The sequence below is a fragment of the Cryptomeria japonica genome, chromosome 5 (assembly GCF_030272615.1).
Source record: "Cryptomeria japonica chromosome 5, Sugi_1.0, whole genome shotgun sequence".
In the NCBI taxonomy this organism is placed as follows: Eukaryota; Viridiplantae; Streptophyta; class Pinopsida; order Cupressales; family Cupressaceae; genus Cryptomeria; species Cryptomeria japonica.
Genome location: NC_081409.1, coordinates 879,496,047 through 879,517,441, shown reverse-complemented (window position 1 = coordinate 879,517,441; position 21,395 = coordinate 879,496,047). Strand labels below are relative to the sequence as shown.

General features: G+C 37.8%; 1 protein-coding gene across 6 annotated transcripts in view; it reads right to left on the bottom strand.

The window, feature by feature from the left end:
- Positions 1-21,395, bottom strand: part of LOC131079557 (uncharacterized) — a 112,307-nt gene that overhangs the window by 57,052 nt on the left and 33,860 nt on the right. For all 6 annotated transcript variants that reach the window (XM_058017538.2, XM_059221814.1, XM_059221813.1 and 3 more), the window contains exon 3: positions 9,192-9,256. In XM_058017538.2, coding sequence (XP_057873521.2) covers positions 9,192-9,256 — 65 coding nt within the window. The remainder of the gene's footprint in view (positions 1-9,191; positions 9,257-21,395) is intronic.

The window sequence follows — 21,395 nt, the reverse complement described above, 5'->3', positions numbered from 1 at the left end:
TTAATTAATTCTTTTTTTCAAATATTTCGAAGTTGATGATTTTGGCATTTCATGCGATTTGGAGGATGTTAACGTTGGGACATTGCAAAATAAAGAATGCACATGTTAAGCGCTCTGGTCCCTTGGTGAGGGACGGGAGCACTTTTGAAAAAGTGGCACAGTCCTTCAGTGAGGGACGGGAGCACTTTTTCATTTTTAGGCTAGGATTCTCAATTTTGAAGTCAAACCTTTGTTCACCACGCCTTAGAAGACTCTTCCCATCTCATACAACGTTGCCTTAGCATAATCTCGAAGGGAATTTGTTGTTTTCAAAAAAAAGTGGGACGGTCCTTCAGTGAGGGACGGGAGCACTTTTGAGTCCATTGTATGAATTCTTGATCATATTAATCTTCAATTTACCCTCAAGGCGTAGAATATCACATTTCACACCATCTTGAGCCTTGGTAATAAAAATATCATTTCAAAATGCAAGGTAAATGGTCATATTTGGAAAAAGTGGCACGGTCCTTTAGTGAGGGACGGGAGCACTTTTGCCAGTTGTCGTCAAAATTTGCAACTCTCGCATCTCAATTCAACTTCAAGGCATTTTAAACATTTTTTCAAACTTGCGCCTTGGTCTCAATTCGTCCAAAATTGGTGAGAAAGACAAGATAACATGTTAAGTGCTCTGGTCCCTTGGTGAGGGACGGGAGCACTTTTGAAAAAGTGGGACGGTCCTTCAGTGAGGGACGGGAGCACTTTTTCATTTTTAAGCCAATTCGTCCTTTGCTAGTCTTCCAAATTGTCTTCAATGGATGAATCTTGCCCTCTTTCATTCATTTCAATCACGCAACTTGCCTTGCCTTTGCAAGAAATTTGTATTTTTAGAAAAGTGGGACGGTCCTTCAGTGAGGGACGGGAGCACTTTTGGAAAAGTGGGACAGTCCTTCAGTGAGGGACGGGAGCACTTTTCTCATCTTGGCGTACCCTTTTGTTCTTTAAATCTCTCAATTGCGTCCAAGGCATAAAACATCCTTCGTCCTTCCCATCCAAGTCAAGTTTTGCCATAAAATATCAAACAAATAGGAGAAACTTGAAAAAGTGGCACGGTCCTTCAGTGAGGGACGGGAGCACTTTTTGTCATTTGGGTTGATTTGCTCCTTTGTAGACTGCTTAAATTATATTCAATGGACAAAACATGCTTCCCTTAACCTCTTCAAATCATAAAATCACCTTAACCTTGCAAAGATAGTGCAAATTTAAAAAAAGTGGCACGGTCCTTCAGTGAGGGACGGGAGCACTTTTTGCGTTCTAAGCCAAATTGTCTCACTTTTCACCTCGAAATTTCTTTGCTGGGGAAGATTTCATCTTACTTCATGCTATGAATAGAAGTTAATGTCCAATAAAGGTCTAAAATTGCACATATAAAGAAAAGTGCTCTGGTCCTTCAGTGAGGGACGGGAGCACTTTTTACCTTCTAGGCAAAAACTTCATCATTTTATTGTTTTCAATCAAGTCTAGATGCTTTATCATGTTCGTTTTGTCCTTCACCATGCCTTTGATGTCTCAATTTAACCAAACAAGGCCAGGAATGTCTCGAATAAGTCTTTTCCCCTTGGTCCCTCAGTGAGGGACGGGAGCACTTTGCCTTGGTCCCTTGGAGAGGGACGGGAGCACTTTTTGACTTCTTTAACCTTCAAAATTCACCATTTTTGTGCCTTCAAAATCTTCAAAAGTATCAAGTCATGTCCAATTATCATTCTGGAAGACCCTGCACAAAACAAAATAGAAAAGTCAATGACAAATATGCATAAAATAATATTTGTGCTCTGGTCCCTTGGTGAGGGACAGGAGCACTTTTGCTGTTTCAGGTATCATCTTGCCTCCAAAAAATGATCAAAATTTACCTAGGCAAGAATACACAATTTCATCTTCAAAATGCTAACACTTAAACAAAATTTGAATTTTCCCTCAAAAAACCCTGACTAGACCTAACCTGAGACATATCTGACTTCCTGACAGACTTATCTTACTTCAATAATCAACCCTCGGAAGGACGCTCAATAACTATCAAAATTTGACTGGACTCAGCTTGAAAAACATCCAAAAGAAACCCCTAAGGTTTAGCCCTAGCCCAGACAGACAACTCACTCATTCAAAATCCTAAAAGCAGAGAGAAGAACAGGTAAAACAAAAGCGAAAAGACGGGGTCCTCATTGGCAATGGGGCAATGTGTGAAAACATCACAACACCTACCAACCTAAGTTAATGCACAAGCTCTTATACTTTGAAATTTTTTTGGGCTTCCTATCAACCTAAGTTGATGCGCAGGGTCTTGCTTGATGTTGGAGGCTGATTGTCCAAGTCTATTGCCTTAGAATTTTTTTTTCTCTCCTAAAGATGAGAATTGAAATGCATAAGAGAGGGACTTCATTATACTAGGAAGATTTTATTTCCTTCAAAATTGACCCTTTCTAACAACCTTGGCAATCCTTGCAACATATTGACATTATTGACAACTTCCTACAACCTCTAGCAATTTTGCAACATGACCTCAACCTGACATCTCTTACTCATTGGCAAAGGTTAACAACTAAAGAAACTAAGACCCCTAATCTAAGCAAAAAAGTGGGGGTCCCCATTTGCAATGGGACGATGTGTGAAAATATAACAACAACCTGTTGACGTGTATTTTGTACACCATCATACACAGAATAAAATACCCAAAGGCATCTTATCCTCTCTTGAATAAAGTCTCTAACTGCTGAAGATTCGCATGAAGGATCAGTTAGGATGACTCCAATGTTCTTTTGGTAGGGTCTCTACGTGTGGATAAACTCCAGTGGTATGATGTGATTTGCTGGAATCACAAGGGGACTTACATCTGATGATTGAACTTCCGATCTGCTTTGCTGGAACACAGGCTCTTACTGGCTTAGATTTGAAAAAATGGAAAAAGGATGAGGGCGAAGAGAAGATCTAATCCTAATACTAAGAATGTAGGAGCAATGATTTGATTTTTGATGAAACTCTAACTAGGTCTTGTTTTGACATCAATGGACCATCTCCACAAGGCTAGTGCGATCTTCTAAGGGAAGCTTTATGATGTTCAAATCATCACCGCAGGCATAGACACCATCAAGTTGATGCATATCAATGAAGAAGCGACAAATTGAAATTGAGCTTAAGCTAAATGATTCCAGTTGACTACACAAGGCAAGTCTGCAATCAACAAACTGCTAGTAGTATGGATATACGAATTCCACCATTAATCAATCGCATTTCCTCCATTCATCTAATCATCTACCATCTAGGATTGAAGACTCAACAAGAAACCATGCAAATTGCAAGAAACGACACACTTCATCATTACTTCAATGAAAATGGAGTTTGTTTACAATCAATGCCAACAATTTCTTGCCTTGTCCTCCTATTCTACTCTAATTACTATTCTATCAACTATATTCTAACTCTTCCAACTATTTACATGCTATCTCTAACTTATTGCTAAATTATTGCTAATTAGCCTTTACAAATGAAATGTCAGGGCTTATATAGTGCCCACAATACAATTTGATGGCTTAGATCAATTCAAGATCAATGGCCAAGATTCAACAATGAAAACCCTAATTAGGGTTTGTTACAACCATTACATAACATTTAATGCTTGACCAATGACAAAATTGTATTGCTTGGACACATGTCCCTTCTAGAAAAATCGACCAATGGATAGCCGGGGTAGGTACATCGGAGTTTGTGCCACCTTCCATGAGTTAAGTACATTGAATCTGGACATGCTGAGGTGGACCTCACTGATTGGAGACGTGATGACTAGGATGCCACCTCGTCTGACACTTGGTTGATACTCAATTTAGTAGCGTTGAGAAGTTATCTTTGATTAATTCTTCTAAAATTATTTGCTTCTTCAACGAGCCCTTGTTCTAACTCCTTGTGTCCTTGATGTGCAGGATGATTGATGTACCTCGCCTTGGGAATGCTGGATTTGAAGAGGTCGCCCTTGTCTTTGCTTGATCGTCCCAGCGAAGACCGTCCTTGATCTGACTTGATTTTCCTTGATGAGATCTCCATTTGATGCCTACACAACATTTCAAAATTAGAAACATGATTTTGCAATGAATAGCATAGATTAAATTAATTTTAGGAAACTTCATGATTAGTCCTTGAATTATCATTTCCTAAAAAACGATTGGGCTACTGGAATTCAAAATTTCAAAATTCAAAATTTAAGCTATGACGATCAACGTTCAAAATCAAAACAATAAATCCATATCGCCATACCTCTCTTGAGAGCTAACACTAGAATGCCAAAATAAAGGAATTCGCCTAGGCAAAAATCAAAATTTGATGGCTTCAACGTGATCTTGAAGGATAATGAACGTCCTCTTTGTCAATTCGCCACCCTTGGGGATATCTTTGATGTGCTCTTCAATGTCCTTGGCAAGTTCGCCTAACTTGAAACTTCAAGTTCGTACTCCCTTGCTTGGAATGAAATTCGCTCCTCTAACACACAATTCGCGCTACTCCTTTGTCTTCTTCAAATCGCACTTGATTGTAGATGGTAAAAAATGATGATGAAAAAATGAAAATTCTTACCTCCTTTATAGGCGCTTACACCACCCACTATCATATAGGCTGACTTTTGTAAAAATAAAGCAATTTTAAACGATTTTTAATAAATAACAAGGGCCGACCTTCATAAAACAATAAAATACCAAGCGCTCCCTTTGATTTTTTATTAAATTAATAATTAATTATTAAATGCCTTCGTTTATAAATTAATAAATTCGATTTTCTTACAAGACAAAATAATTAATTAATACCAAGCGCAAATTTTAAATGCCATTTTAATTGGATTTTCAAACTTATCGAATTTTCTAGCATTTAAATAAATTCAAAAATGTGTTTGAGCGCCAAAATTGGAGAATTGGGAAGAGTACAAACCTCATCGCCCTGGTCCCTGACTGAGGGACAGGAGCGATCCATCAACTTGGTCTTGATCCTTGCATTTTTTACGTCCAAAATCTTCATCTCCACGTTGAATTTGCCATTTTCGCTAGGATTTTCGAACTTGAGTGTCTTGCTTGTGTGAACAAATGTCTCTTATAACCATTATCGCCCTGGTCCCTTGGAGAGGGACAGGAGCGATCTTCATGTTTTCACTTGAAATTCTCCGTTCTTGATATCAACTTCTCCTTTATTTTCTTTCAAACAACGCTTTGAACCCTTTGCAAGTTTGTTTTGTCATGATCTTCGAAGGAAAATAAGTGCTTTGGCAAATATCGCCCTGGTCCTTTGGAGAGGGACAGGAGCGATCCTAGTGTTTTCTCCTTAATCTTGCATCTTTGATTTCAAATTTCCATCATAAGGTGAATAATAACATTGTTTCTTCACTCCACGCTTGTTCCACTTGATTTTTACAAGGCATTTAGATGTTGGAAGGATCATCGCCCTTGTCCCTTGGAGAGGGACAGGAGCGATCTTGAAGCTATAGCCAAATCGCGTTATCTTTCAACCTTGGTTCCTCGTTCATTGCCTCTTAAAGGACGTCCTTGACCTTGTGTGAACTTACCTTGACATGCATTTAAAGGAAAATGAAGGATCCTATGCAAATCGCCCTGGTCCCTTGGAGAGGGACAGGAGCGATATAGCCTCTTTGTTCAATTTGATGATCGTTTAACGTTTGAAACCTTTGAATATCATCTTCTAATCATGCCTTGGATCTTTTACCACCTTGCAAAACCTTGACCTAACGTGATTTTTGAGAGATTTAGCAACTATAGACAATATCGCTCTGGTCCCTTCCTGAGGGACAGGAGCGAACCTAGGTATTTAAGTGCAAATCTTTCAAAGTTAGCGACCTTTGATACTTTGTGCTTGATGGGGATGCTTCGAAACGCCCTTGCCACCTTGTTCTTCGCCTTGGAGTGTCTTAAATTTGGAGGAACGGCAATATAATCATCATATCGCCCTGGTCCCTTGGAGAGGGACAGGAGCGATATTGGTCCTGTAGGCTTCATCTCACCTTGTTAACTTCAAAAATTATCTTCAATGTATTTAACTCATATCTTTTCTTGCCTTCGAACTTAAGACTTGCTTGATCTTTGCCCAGAACGTGCCATATGAAGAATTTCGCTCTGGTCCCTGAGAGAGGGACGGGAGCTACAAAGAACTTCGCCCTGGTCCCTGACTGAGGGACAGGAGAGATTTTTGCATTTTGGTTCATTTTTCTTCACGACGGCACTTCAAGTTATATTCATTTGGTAAAATGCATCTCCTTGGACCTCTTCAAATCGTCAAATCATTAAAATCCTGCAAGGACAAAGCAATATTTGATTTTAAGCTTCGGTCCTTCACTGAGGGACAGGAGCGAAATTTGCTCTCTAGGCCAAATTGTTACAATTTTCATCAAAAAATGTCTTGGCTAAGGAAGATATCATCCTGCCTCATGCTATGAATAAAAGTTAATGTCCAAACAAGGTCTAAAAATGTGCATATGAATAAAATCGCTCTGGTCCTTCAGTAAGGGACAGGAGCGAATTTGACCTTCTAGGCCAAAAACTTCATCATTTCATTGTTTTTTATCAAGTCTGGATGCTCTATCATGCTCATTTCGTCCTTCACCATGCCTTTGATGTCTCGATTCGTCCAAACAAGGTCAGGAATGGCTCAAATAAGTATTATCGCTTTGGACCCTTGGTGAGGGACAGGAGCGCTTCGCCTTGGTCCTCCTGGGAGGGACAGGAGCGAAATTCGCTCTGGATCCTCAGTGAAGGACAGGAGCGAAATTTGACTTTTCGAACTCTCTATCAGGATAAATTTAGTATAAGTGACATTTCCTTCTATGTTTCTTCTTTCTTATACTTTAAGTTATATTCCATATATACTTTCAGGATGTTTGAGAGTGGTTTCAGACCTCCAAGAGTTATATTGCAAAATCTAGTTTTTTGAGGTTTTTCAGTTTCCAGACTTAGTCAAATTTCAGGATCAGGACATTCCAAACTTAGCCAAATTTCAGGATCAGGACCTCACTCAAGCCGGACTTGCTACCCTATTGATCTCCCCGACAGCATTCAAAATGCAAAGGCTAACTAACAAAACCCTAAAAAAACCCAAAGAACAAACCCTAAAAAGCAAAAAAAAGCAAGGGTCCCCATTTGCAATGGGGCGATGTGTGAAAACGTCACAACACAACCCCACTGTTGAAAATTCAGAAATGAAACAACTTGCCATCCTTTCGACTTCTAGCTTCAAGAGGTTTCTCCCTAGGCACAGGATGGATATGAGTGCATTCGATGGAATTAGAGGAATCCAGTTGTTCATTAGTTTGTAGAGGATAGACCAACTTGTAGAGGACAACCATTGTTGTACCCACTTGTTGTGCTATCTCCTTTCCAATAATTGAAACAAAGAGTAGTAGTGCAATTGCCACTATAAAGCTGGTTTTTCCCTCGTGGGATTTACAAGATAAAATCTTTTGTTTTATTAACTTGCATATTTCTGTTTTTGCAAGTTAAATTTCTAATTTTATTGACATAATTCATACCTTTTTAAGTATCTCATTTGTTTAAGCAAGTAGTAATGTAACAATAATTTTATAAAGCTTGAATTCTACAAATTTTGTGAGTTTACAGATCAAACAAATTTCACAAATTTTAATACATCGAGCAATTACTGCCTGATTCTACTTTATTGAGTATCAGAACGTAAACAATATAATGAATGCAGAAACTAAAAAGAACTCATAACAGCAATTACACAAAAATTTCTAGATATATATAATCATGAGCTTATACAAAATTGATTTGGAAAAATTCCATGCATGCAGTCCCTTGTTCTTGTGTACAACATTAATATACAAAGTGAATGACGGTTGCTAAGAACTACCAACTATCAGTTGCTTTCAACCATTTACATCTGAGAACCAAACTACAACTGAAACTAATAGAATTATTTTGCTAACTACATCAACGCCCCCAAAAAGAAAGTCACCTTCCAAAGGGCTTGAAAACAAAATTGGAAAGCTGAACAGAACGAACTTAAAAACTTACTGAAGGGGTGGTTGAGAAGACATCATTGGGGAGTTATAAACTAATGAGGACAGAGTGAACTGATGAGAGATGCTCTAGCGCAACCTATATACTTCCTTCATTTGAAGCTTCAAATGATTAACTGCTAACAGCTGGCATTCCCAAGTGGTCTTCACCAATTGAACAGCCTCAATCAACTTGCACTTGGTCCTCTTATTTTCTAACTGCAATTGCAAGCTGCTTATCCTGTCCAAGAGTTGGTTAACCTCTAAGTAAGTTCTTTTATACCTTAGCCTTCTCAACTTCTATGAGACATGATTGCTAAGATAACTGGTCCTGAAATCTCTGGATGAGCTCATCTACTTTAGCACGTGGCTGCTGTTAAATCCGTACTGACTCATCCACACTCCATAAGTGTACAGTAGGAAACCAAATTGTGTTGTAGTAGATAGAAGTAGAACACTTCCCGAAATATGGACTCTATACTATGATATTAGAGCCTTGGCATCTCTCACCCCAAATGAAGGTGCTATCCTATTAGGTTGCCATTCTATTTTCATTTCAGGAGTATGGTTCATTGGCCATCCTTTGGAGAAGAAGATTCTATTGAACTCCTCTTGACATCCTTTCTCCATGAACTTCAGGATGGGTCGGGCCTCTTGCAAGACCAGAGGGGAATGAGTGCTATCTAATCGTTTAGCAATATCAGCCACTTCCTGCATAACCATACCCATCGGTTCCAAATCATGTTCATACCACCAAAAGGTACCTAAGGGTTGCACTCGATCGGGTTTCATAATCAGATAGTAATTTTCTCAAGACTATTGGAATCTTCCTCCTGAGTGGGTGAATCTGCAGCTAATCCAATGGGTTTCTCATGTATCAGGGAAGGATTACCTTCCTGCAATGGCTCAATGCTGTGTAGTTTCTCATGTACAATATAAATATATATAGTGACTGACAGTTGCTAAGAACTACCAGCCGTCGGTAACTTCCAACCATTTACTTCGAGAACCGACTATAACAACTAGAATTGAAACTAATAGAATTATTTTACTAACTACATCGACACCTTGGCAATTTTAATTCAATAATTTAAGGAAGAAACCAATAGAAGGCATTATAATCACAATAATATAAGGACGAAACCAATTTAAGACATACCTTGAATCCTGTTAAATCAGGAACAATATAGTGTGGCAATTTTTCTTCCATCAACACATATCCACCTGTGGCCAAAGATACAACCAATATCAATGAATGATCCTAGGACATGGAAGTAATCCAAACTTTACTGAAATAATGTAATTCAAACTTTACTGAGGTCTACACTATCATTCTGAGATCAAAAGTAAAGTATCTTAGATATCATTACGTGCTCAATATGCCATACATATATTTAAATAGCTCTGTGATTTTAAGCTAGATTAACAATGAAGTTCAAGCTTCAATCCTTTATGGCATGCCACGTAAGGTTTTGTTTTTGATAGGTTACCTCAAAATTCATAGTCTAATTGAGATTATATCATAACAATAATTTATATATATAGCATTCACCATAAGCTTAATGATGAACCCAGAAAGGATTTTCCTGGAACTACTTAATGAAGGAAATCCAGAATCCAGAAAACAAGTTAGAGATCAATGCGGGACTGATCTTTATATTATGTTGACAGACAAGCATTAGAAACGGCCAAAACAAAGAAAAATTTAAAGAAAATTACCAAGATTTCTTGTTATCATTCAAATGCAGCATCATGACTATCACTAAGAGTAAAATGCCGCGTGATTGGGAATATACAGAACTAGCACAAGTTTAAACAGCAAATCTTTGTTTGGAATCTTGTTCGCAAAATGCATTGTGGATGTAATTACTGGCAATATCCATAGTTTCCAAAACTGGAAGACGTCATTCAAATACTCGCAAAACCTTCAGCTCTCTGTCAATCCTTCCTGCAACTGATGTGATTGGCCCATGATGACTATGTTGTCTTCTATGCATCAACTTGTGTGTAAGATGGCATTTTTTGCATACGAGTTGAAAAATAGCTTTACCCTAGCCTATCCCATCATCACTCATCCCCAAGATCTGAATCTGATCTCCACATCTAATTATTCATCACCTTAGTTCAAATCCACAAGTTCTGAATTGGTCTAAATCATTTCAGCAGTCGTGGAGTTAAACTTTGAACCTTTAAATTTTAATTTCTTAATTTGGGCCCATGTTTCCCTCCCTCATTAGCCATTACAAGTCAAAATGAGGCCCAAAACATGAAGTAAATCAAATAAAGCAGGAAAAGTAGAGAAAACAAAGAAATATGCACACGGAAGCTTACTTTAAAAAGTAACCTCAAACAAGCTCAAGTATAAATCAATGTGTGGAAGGACCAACAAAACAGGGGAAGCAGAGGAAGACCTCCCAGGCAAGTAACAAAAAAATAAAATCATCAGGTATTTGTATTCTGAAATGCATTGAAGGACTAAACAGTACTATCATCAATCAATGTACAAGTATCAATGCAAAGTCTGAGAATACTTGTTAATGAAAGGAAGGGCTAAGGGGGGCAGACTGGACAATCCCACAAGGCAGGCTATACTGCATTGAACCTCCACTAACTCTCAAGGCTGAGAACTGCTGATAAAAGTAAAGAAACTAGTGATGTGAGTTTGCCCCCTAAGATCTCTGCCATAAAAATGGTGAGAGTATTAAAGTAATATTGTAATATTTAGCATATAATGGTCATCTAAGTCGTTTAGTTAGTTTTTAGTAACTTTCTATTCTGTAAGTCAGTCAGTTAGTATTTAGAATCTTTCTTTTCTGTCTTTAGTTCTCAATCATTTCCGTTATGGAAAGATCTTCTGTAATTGCTTATATAAGGATTATTACTCTATTTTGTTATTAATAACAATCGAATATTATTTCAGAGAGGCTCCACAACATCAGATTAGCTCAGAGTTCAGACCATACATCAACTTTTGTGACTGTACACTTGGCAACTGTTTGATCCATGTACAAAGCAGTCGGGACTCTTTCAATCTGAGCCAAAACCATTCGATTGAGCTGAATCATAGGATGTTGTAGTTTTACATCCTCACAAACATTAGCATACTCAAGTTTCAGTCAGACCATACATAAAAGATGACACAGAAAAGTAATAGGTGCAATTATTTCTTGATTGTGTAGTCATCATGGAAAACAGTGATGCAAAAACTGTTGGCAATATTACATTATAACAGACAATGAGAGATTGTTGACATTTCAATAAGGATATTGAGAAGGTTGTTGATGATTATGGACATAACTGATTAAAGATGTTTTACTATCTTGATATTATTATTTTGTCATTGATGTCAAGAAATTGATTTTCTAATTCAGTATGATGTCGCCATATCTTGAGAAGTATGATATGAAGATTATAAAGAAGTCGGTAAAGACACAGGAAAGAATATGATGAATAAGGGGATAAGATATTCAATGGGTAACTACTACCGAGTTAGACAATGATGAGATCTTGATGTTTTAGATTGTTTTAACATCATACATATGTTGTAAAATGCAAAGGTTAATACTATACTATGTTATCAAGCAAAGAACCTAGTCGGTAAACCCTAAGGAACCTAGTCGGTAAACCCTAAGGTTATCGCAGTCAGTTAATGAAGACAAAATGTCTACCGAGTGAAGTTTAGTATTCACCGAGTTGTAACCGAGCTATAACAGAATGCATTAAATGTTTACATGTGATATTTAATGAAAGAAGCTGATGAGCTAGAGCGGATCAATGATTGGCAAGCCGTGGAAGAAGTTTGTTAAGTGAATCTAAGGCAATGGAAAGTCGGCAAGAAGATCTACAGCTCAGATTGAACCGCATTACCCTAACACAAGTTCCAAGGTGAATGTGCAAGTTCCAAAACGGGGTAAAACGTTTTCAGATCGGAAGATACAATGAACCTGGACAAGATTGAAGATCTGATGGCTATGATTGATCATGGGAAATGTGATCAAGGAGATTAAGCGGTTACAAGATTGTTTATAAATAGAAACTATTGATAAACAATGTATGCGTGCAAGTGTATGCACAGGGATGCTACATAGTGATAATCGAGCAGAGAAGCTTGAAGACCTATTAGAATAACAGAGTATTGATGCCCAGCAGATAGACAAGATTAGTTCTATGTCTAGATTGTATTGAACAAATAGGAATCTGCTTTAGCATTTTAGATGTGAAGTTGCAGACATATTGTATTACTGTTATTTTGTGAAAGTGACGGGAAATCTCTTAACCGAGTGGACTTAACAGTCTTATATGTAAATCCTCTAACAAGGTGACATTCTGATTGAGTGTTTGAAATCCTTTGACAAGGTCACTTCTAACAAAGTGAAGATCCTAACAGATCTGAGGGAAATCCCTTAACCGGGTCACATCTAGCAATGTGTTTGTAATCTTTAACAGGATTTGTTTTTAACCGAGCATACTCTAGAAGAGTATATTTCTTAGTGGATCCGAAATCTCACAGTGGTTTTTCCCTATTTGGGTTTCCACGTTAAATCTAGTGTTATGAGGTTTATATTGTTCATATGCTTTTGAGTTTGCATGTTTGACAATTTTTGGTTATATGACTAATATATATGTTACCGAGGTTGAATCTGGTGTTTTTATGGATGATTAAGTTTGTATGATTCACCCCCCCCCCCCCCCCCCCCGCCCTCTCATCTTGTTGGCTATTGGATCTGTACTTATATTAAGTATCAGAACTATCAAAAACGTTTATAATTTTAATGCTAAAAATTCTTGTGCATAACCAAAGTTCATGTCATAAAAGATTATCATAGAACCATGCATGAAACTTTGACCATGCTTGGCAGTTATTTAACTGTTGAAACCACTAAATGGACATTTCCAAGGCTTGTGGACTTGGGGGAAACATGCCCCACAGCACCACTACCTCTACCACCTCTGCCCAGTATGCCACTGGGTCACTTGCTATATGGCACATGCCATTACATACTAATTGTAACCTTCAACTTCGTGAAAACTAGTTTGTCTTTCATGGGGCACTCACAGAGATGTTACATTGCAGATTTTTCCTTGAAGATTTCAATTCACCTCAATTTGTATGTCAGTGCCCGCCCCCCCAATCACTCTACCGCCGTCCCCCACCATCCCCAAAAATCCCTACATCTCCAATATGGGACATTTCTAAGACTTGGGGACTTGGGGGAAACATCCCCCCAAAACACCACTACCTCTGCCCCCTCTGTTGGGGATGCAGCTAGGTCACTTGCTATATGGCACATGCCATTAAATACTGATTGCAAGTTGCAACCTTTAACTTCATCAAAACTAGTTTTCCTTTCTTGGGAATTCACAGAGATGTTATATTGCAGATTTTGCCTTGATTTCAATTCACCTCAATTTGTATATCAGCACCGCCCCCCAACACTGCTCTGCTATCGTCACTCGGCCATCCCCAAATTTAGGCCCTTGACCCCCACGTTCCTGAAACCCATCCCCGGGTTCCCTTGTCAAGAAACTTCGTGGACCTGTGGTTGAAACTAGTTCTTCTCCCAATCAGAGATATACTCCCTAATCAAATTATATCTCGTTCCCTAGAAATGCCTAATGAGAATTATTTAAGAAGCATACAAAAGTTTTGTAATAGCTTTTCACACTTATTATTGGAAACAATAAAAATTCCACATTTTGTTATGGAAGACTCGTTGGGATCCTAACATGAACATGTTGATCACAATCAAGGATCTTTTAAGACAAATTTCAGTCATGTATGCTCAATCTTTATAATTTGTTGGACAAATAGTTTGGCTTTGAGTGCATATAGAAGCTACCTCAATGCCATGTGATCCTCTCCTTTATTATTATTAGAGATAGTATGCAATCATACCACAGATTATTAGATATCTCAAAATGCAGGAACATGGTCTACCAATATCTAAAATGTCTCTTCTATTAAGAGAATTTAATCATCATGTCCTCACTTATTAACATTTTACAAGATGTTACACAATTTGGTCTCCATGCATTGCTTTAGCTATCAAAATAACCTATTTAGAATACCAGCAATTGTGAAACACAAAAGTTTAACAGTAACAAAGACTGACCATAACTGTTTCTTGGCCATAGCAGTCATGACATTATCAGTTGTATGACTTATATTTTCCTTCTATAAACTCAATATGGGTGTATCAAAGAATTTTACACTTGAACAGAATGATCTGAGAAAGAAATCACCACAATGATGCACATCATAAAACTCTAGAATAATCAGTGACCATAATAGTGCTGATAGTTGAATCAAGAGTAATGCTATATGCACTTCTGTGGATTCCAGCAATGTTAAGGAGGTGCCCATAGGGCAAACCACAAAATGCCAAATTGAGCAGTTCAAACCCCCAATGCCTAATAGGACAGAGCAAAGCCCCAACACCACACTGGGTAGGATGAATTTCCACAATGCCCCAACCTGGCACCCCAAAGTTCACTGCCCGGTATACAGAGGTGAGATAGTTAGGATTTTACCATTCACAGGGCTACAATGGTTCCTCTTGGAATACCAAGGTCATAGGACTTTCAGCCAAGATGGTCAATGTGTATATCCTGATAGAGCTTTTCAGCAGTCAAGATCTCGAGCTTGACAGCCAATAAGTGCAAGCTTCTTGAGCCCTGAGAGTAATCAAGAATAAAATCATGTGGGCCAACATTACACTGTCTATGTACTGGAACAGTCATCTATTAAGTACTTGCTTAAGATTGACAATCAACACACATAGAAAAAACCTATTTTCATAATGCAATATGCCTCTAACTCTTACTTATACAATTGAATTTTTTTTAAATAGAGGTAAAGATTAATCCATGTACTATGCCATACACAAGTCATAAAAATACAGATTTAAGAAAGAAATGAAGTGCTGTAAACTTGCCGATCAATTAAATTAACTTGCAATGTATAAATGAGAGCATACACCATGCACAATCAAGAAGGCAAAGGATTTGCCATGGAGAAACTAACACATTGAAGATAACTCCAGCAAAACTCACTTAAAATCCACAACTTCAATGGTAAATACAGTACTAGGCCACTTAGGCACCCCACTTTGTCTGAATTTCAGTGACTTCAGTCCTTAAGCCCTCTAACACAGATGTTTCACAAGTCAAATCAGATTACAATGGCAAACTATTCACTAAGAACTACGAAATCCTATTGATTTTAACACAAATTCCCTTCATGGACTTTTCATATCCCTCAAATTTGCTGTTAGAATGCATTCCCAATGGCATATGTAAACTTCACAAGCTCATCTAGAAGTTTGTATTTCACCAAAAGTTCAAAGAAAAAATAACTTTGAATGTCGTAGGATATTTCCATGTCCCAAAGAAAAACCACCTCTTTCTAACACAAAGCAATTTCAAAACTGCCATTAAAAGTTATGAAAATGGCACTTCCTAATAGTTTTTCCACTTCTTCCAAAAGCCATAATTTTTCCATACAAACTTGAAATGAGGTGTCAATTTTTTTGAAATTGCATAATTTTCCGAGATGACTCCAAATATGCAATAATATTCAAACTTTGGTCCACCAAAGATATGTTTTTGGACCTACACACGTGTCCTCCAAGTTGTGATTATTGTGCCATGGAGACAATTTTGGATCATATTTCTCCAATACTAAGGCTTTTGGTCCACAATACCACATGCAATCAAAGGAGCAACATCTACAACCACTTCATCAACAAACTTGAAAGCATAAGTCTTTGGGTGTTGATAAATTTCTAGGCCAACTGTCTCAACCTAACTTTACGAAAAAAGTTAGCTTGAGAACAAAAATCAAAAAGAACATCAATCTTGGGGTTCTTCCCATGGTGCCTTGGTTAAGTAGTGGTGGTGGTGTTGTGAACACCAAGGTTCATACCTGTTGTGACGTTTTCACACATTGCCCCATTGCAAATGGGGACCCCCTACTTTTTTCGGTCCTCTTGGTCTTCTGGTTGTGGTTATTTGGGTCTTTTCGCAACAACCCCTTCAGTCTCCCTAGGTCTGCAAGTGTTTTGAGCAAATTTGACTAAGTCTGGAACCTATTTTGTCTATTTGAGGTTTTTGCCCTTCAGACTTAGATTTGAGGTCATTTCCTTAGGGTTTTGGAAAATCTAAATGTAGCAATGAAGTTAGAACCCTTCAAGGAAGGTACCAGTGAAATTTGAGCAATTTCTAAGCAATTACTATTTTTAGTAAGTTTCACTGTGTCCCAAATTGGCCTAATTTTGCGTTTAAACAAACTTACTATTTTTAGCAGTTTTCAATTTTAGTAAGTCTATTTTTAGTGTCACCTTATCTCAGTTTGCCCTTACTTGATGTTTGGAAGTACTAACTATTTTTAGTCAGTCTATTTTTGGCAAGTCTATCTCAAGCAGTGGACATGACACTTAAGGCAGAGCATTCCTAAAAATCCATATCTAAATCCGAAAAGTATGAAATTATTTCCTGAAGTGGAAAAAGCACGAAAATCCTTTTAAGGCAAGAGAAATCCACTTCATTCCAAAAGTGGCATCCAAATCCAAGCTGGATGGTGAGCAAAAATGTCTAAAGCAAGGAAATTTACTAAACTTCACAAATTTTCTTCATCCTTGACAAAATCCACCCAGTTTGGAGATGGGGCACCAAATTAGGGTCATGAAGGAAAATTTTCAATTCCTCAAGAATTCCTCCTGCATAGTAAATCTCCACCCAAGGATATGAGCAAGGGCGCCAAAATGAGGTAGAGGAGGAATTTTCCTCCGAGTCAAGAATTCTTCCTCCTAGTAGAAAGTCTGCCCAAGTTGAGAAGTGGGTGCTACATAGAGGATAAGGAGGATTTTTCGTCCAAGGAACATTTTCTTGCTCCAGAGTGAAATGGTGCTCTAGACTGGATATGAGTGTTGGAAAGGGGTCATGGAGGAATTTTCCTCCAAAGAAGAAATTCCAGCTCATAGAAGAATTAGCGCCCAATTTGAAAAGGGAGCGCCAAACAAGGGTAGAGGAGGAATTTCCTCCCCAAAGCAAAATTCCGCCTCCACAGATCAAATTCGCTCAAAGAGGAGTCAAGGCGCCAAAATGGTATTGAGGAGGAATTTCCTCCTTGGACAAGAATTCTTGCATCAAGGTGAAATAGCGCCTAAGGTTGGAAAGGAGTGCTAGAAGGAGGTTGGAAAAGAATCCAAAATTTTCATAATTCCTCCTTCCAAGATGAAATTTCACCCAAGGATAGATTAAAGTGTGGAATTCAGGGCAAGAGCAAAAAATTCAAAAGTCAAGGAGATTCCTTTCTCGGGGATAAATTACGCCCAAGTTGAAGAATTCCAGGAAAGTAAAAAATTGACTAAGTGTTGGAAATTCCTTCATTCAGGACAAAAGTTTTGGAAAATGTGAAATTTGGCTAAGGCATGAAGAAATTCCTTCCTCAGGGGCAAAGTAGAAGCAAGGTCAAGGTTGGGCACCAAAATGAGGTTAAGGAGGAATTTTTCCTCCACATCAAAAATTCCTTCACCGTGGAGAAAATGTGTTCTAGGAAAGAAATGGGTGCCAAAATGACATCAAGGAAGAAAAGTCTAATTTTCAAGAATTCCTCGACTTCCAAGCGAATGCGCTCCAGGACAAGTAGAAAATGCAGAAACATGATCTAGGAGGGAAAATGTGAATTCCAAAGAAATCCTTCACCACTGTCAAAATGTGCCCAAGGACAAAACAGAACGTGAAATTCAAGGCTAAGGAGGAAAATTTCAAAATTTCAAAAAATTCCTTCCTCAAGGAAGAAATGTGCCCAAGGTGAAGAGTTTCAAAGCACGAGAAAAATTGGCTGTGTGAGAATTTTCACACTCCAGGAATCAAGACTGGATAAAATTCCCTAGATATGGAAGAAATGGTCAGTTGACAAAAATATCTCCTTCAGAACAAGATGTGAACTAGAATGCAGAAAAATTACTTCAAGCCAAAAATTCTCTCTACAAAGATTTTCTCTCTCCTAGAATTCCAGAAAATTTTGTAAACTGATGAAGGTTCACAAAATATGTGTTTCACGACACCACACAAGATGATATCTCTCTGAAGGCAAGATATAACCCCTCCTAATTATAAGGAAAGGTTCCCCCTTTCTACTGCAATTGCTTTCTATTTTTCCTACCTGCTAACTTTACACTAATCTAAGGTATAATAACAACTCAGTCCTCTTCTTTCAGAACCAGTTATATCTAATTCTCTTTTCAGAATAGATTTCCTCTCTAAATGACTTAAAACTTGCAGTAATATTAACTAATTTATTTAGGAAGTAAAGTGTCCTTGAAAGAACAAAATCTTTCGTTACTTCCCTTTTTCTGAAAATGACTTAGGGACGGGAGTTAGCACACTTAGAAACACAAAGATTCTTTCAATGTACCAAAATTCCTATCGACCACTGTAACCCAAATATATTGTCAGCTCAAAGACTCACGAATATATTGAAAGATATTCTACTCTAACCAGATAGTTTGTATAGCACAAAGACTCTACTTTCTATCTTCTAAAAAAAAAATTTAGAGATAATTTGTAGTAAAGACTCAAAATACTTTTCAATTTTTGAACACCAAGACTATATCCATTTTTAATCATTCAAGAACATATGACACCAATGACATAAGAACATTCATATCATATAAAAGATTGAACTCAAAACAAAATTTGAATGCCAAGCTTCTCTCTTTCTTGATTAAATTGCAAATTTACAAAATGAACACCAAGTCTCAATTTGCTTTTCACTTTGGCAGAGTTATGTTGCATAAATAAAGATGGAAAAAAGATCCTTATTACAATAATAACCCTCATATATATAGTAGAGGGGTGCAGCATAAAAATAGGAAATTATAACTAATTCTATGACTAAATCAAAAGAAGAGTTCAATTTGACTTAGGACTTGTGCGCTCAATAGGTGCACATGTGCAGTTCCAAAATGACACCTGAGGTGTCAATTAACATAATAAAATGCCACTGGAAAAACATAGAAATGACTAAGTGTCATTCCCTTGAGCTGAACCTCATTTCTAGAATTCCTCGATCTTCTGCAAAGCATTCTTCATTTAGATTCTATCAGGTCCCAAGGTGTTCCCTGTGATGACTTTGACCCTTGTAATAGAATCTTCTAATTCAGTACATGACTTCTTATGTTTCTTTAGAAGTGAATCAAGAAAATCCAGAATAAATTGAAGATCAAGTAATTTGTCAATGGAGGACAAAGAAAAGTCTTCCCTATCAACCTCAACAGTCAAGAGTAAGCTAAACTCTTTGATGATTTCATCTTCATTGAGCACCTTTTCATTTTTATCAAGGAAAGCACATGGGATTTCAGAGATTTTGGTTACAATCTTTGTTTTCTTATCAGTACGTTCTTTCTGTGCTTTCCTCATATCCTTAACTAAACGTTCAAGAACATTCATCTGGTGCTCTAAAGCTTCGCGCTGCTCGATGTACATGCGCTATGAAGGAATGACACCGTTTTGGATGAGATCATCAGGATCATAATCTTCAAACTTCAACTAGGCTTCAAACTCCTCTTGTGTTTCAAGTTCCTGGGAGAAAATTCCTATAGTATTGTCCACCTCGGTCCTCACAACGTCAAGGTTGTGGGCAATGGTGCAAGCTAAACTCAAGAGTCGTGTACCTTGACTTAGCATTCGATCCATCCATTCTCCTATGGCTCTGCTCCTTGATGCAACCTACAGTTGTCTTAACAACTTGGTGATCCAAAGAAGTCGCCAATGGTTCAACAACTTTTGAAGACTTGGTCACTTTGATAAGAATTGAGGTGAGTTGCTCAATTCATGCCTTAAGCTGATCTTTCTTGACCTTATCCTCATCATGTCTGGAAACTAAAGCCTCCAAAGCATATTGAGCATCCTGTGCCACAAAATCATCCTTTGAATGGTATAATCTGAGTCCTAGACCTATCCAATGATAGCATCTTGAGGAGGAATTGCAATCTCAGCATACTTATTTTTATTTTTATCAACTTTTACCCTCAACAAAGTTTTGGCTTTCTTGATCGTTTTGGACTTCACAAGAACAAGCTGGCTGAAATCAAAATCTTCAGGAGAAGTAGCCTGTTTCTTTCTTTTAGGTGCATTTGACATTAACCAAGGAGGTAAAGTTGCATCATCATCCTCACCAACTACCATCTCCTGATAGAGATGAATAGAATCTTGAACGGTGGTGGTTACTATAGGAGAGGTCATGGTAATAACATGGGGAGGATTCTCAAGGGATGATTCATTGGATCTAGGGATTGCTTCATTCATGAATATATCAAAATCATCCATCATGGTTGCAGATACTTCAGTCAATGAAGGAAAATCAGAAAATACATTCTCAATATTGTCATGGGGTGTATCTAGAGCGGATTCACTAGCGCTAGTGGAAGATACATGAACAATACTTGAAGTGGAAATACATGTGACCACTGGAGGCTCGGGCTCAGAAGTAGAAACGGGAATTTGTAACATTGATGAAAGAAAAGATACCTGAAGTAAGGATTCTTCTGCTTGTGGCATCTCTTCTACATCTAATTCATTTTGTTCTTGCTCATCCTCCTGTCCATGAATTGATTCTTCAACAAGATGACTGTCCTCTTGTTCATTTGATACTTCTAACTCCAATATTTCCTGAACATTAGAACTCAAAGGTTCTCCTTGAGTTTTACCTTTCTTAGACCCAACTGTAAATTTCAACTTAGGAGCCTTTGTCGGAGTAGCAGGATCTTGTTCGTTCTTTGTTCTAATTTCCGATCTCTTTCCCATTGGGCCAACAATGTCATCATTAGAAGCAAAAGAGAAGGGTTTTAAAGGAACACCATGTAAAGATAACCAAACATTAGTATTCGTAAGAATACTCTGAAAACGTGCCCTGATGGAAGTGCACTCCTTTTGCGACCACTGAATGAGAAGCAAAGGAGTAGAAGAAACCGTATTCTTCTCATACATTGGGTCCAAGATATCACCATCTTCCTCCAAATCTTCAAGAACATCAGCAAGACCAAAGTCCTCAATTTGTTCAACTGTTAGCTGGCAATAATCAAGTTTTCTTACATCATGTTCGGACCTACATGCAGCCCAAACATCTTCAATCCAATGCACATGCACATACGCCTTCTTTTGTTTGTTTCTCATTCCTTTGTAATCAAAGTCTTTTCTAGCTTTAAAGAACCTCATGGTAACTCTTCTCATCTCCTCCTCCATTGCCCTGGCCTTAAAGATGGAATTGATAGAATACCTTCCAATTGAAAGGGAAAATTTCAAGCCTGTCTTATGAGAACCTGATTGAGCCTCATGCACAACATTCATCTGACGAGCT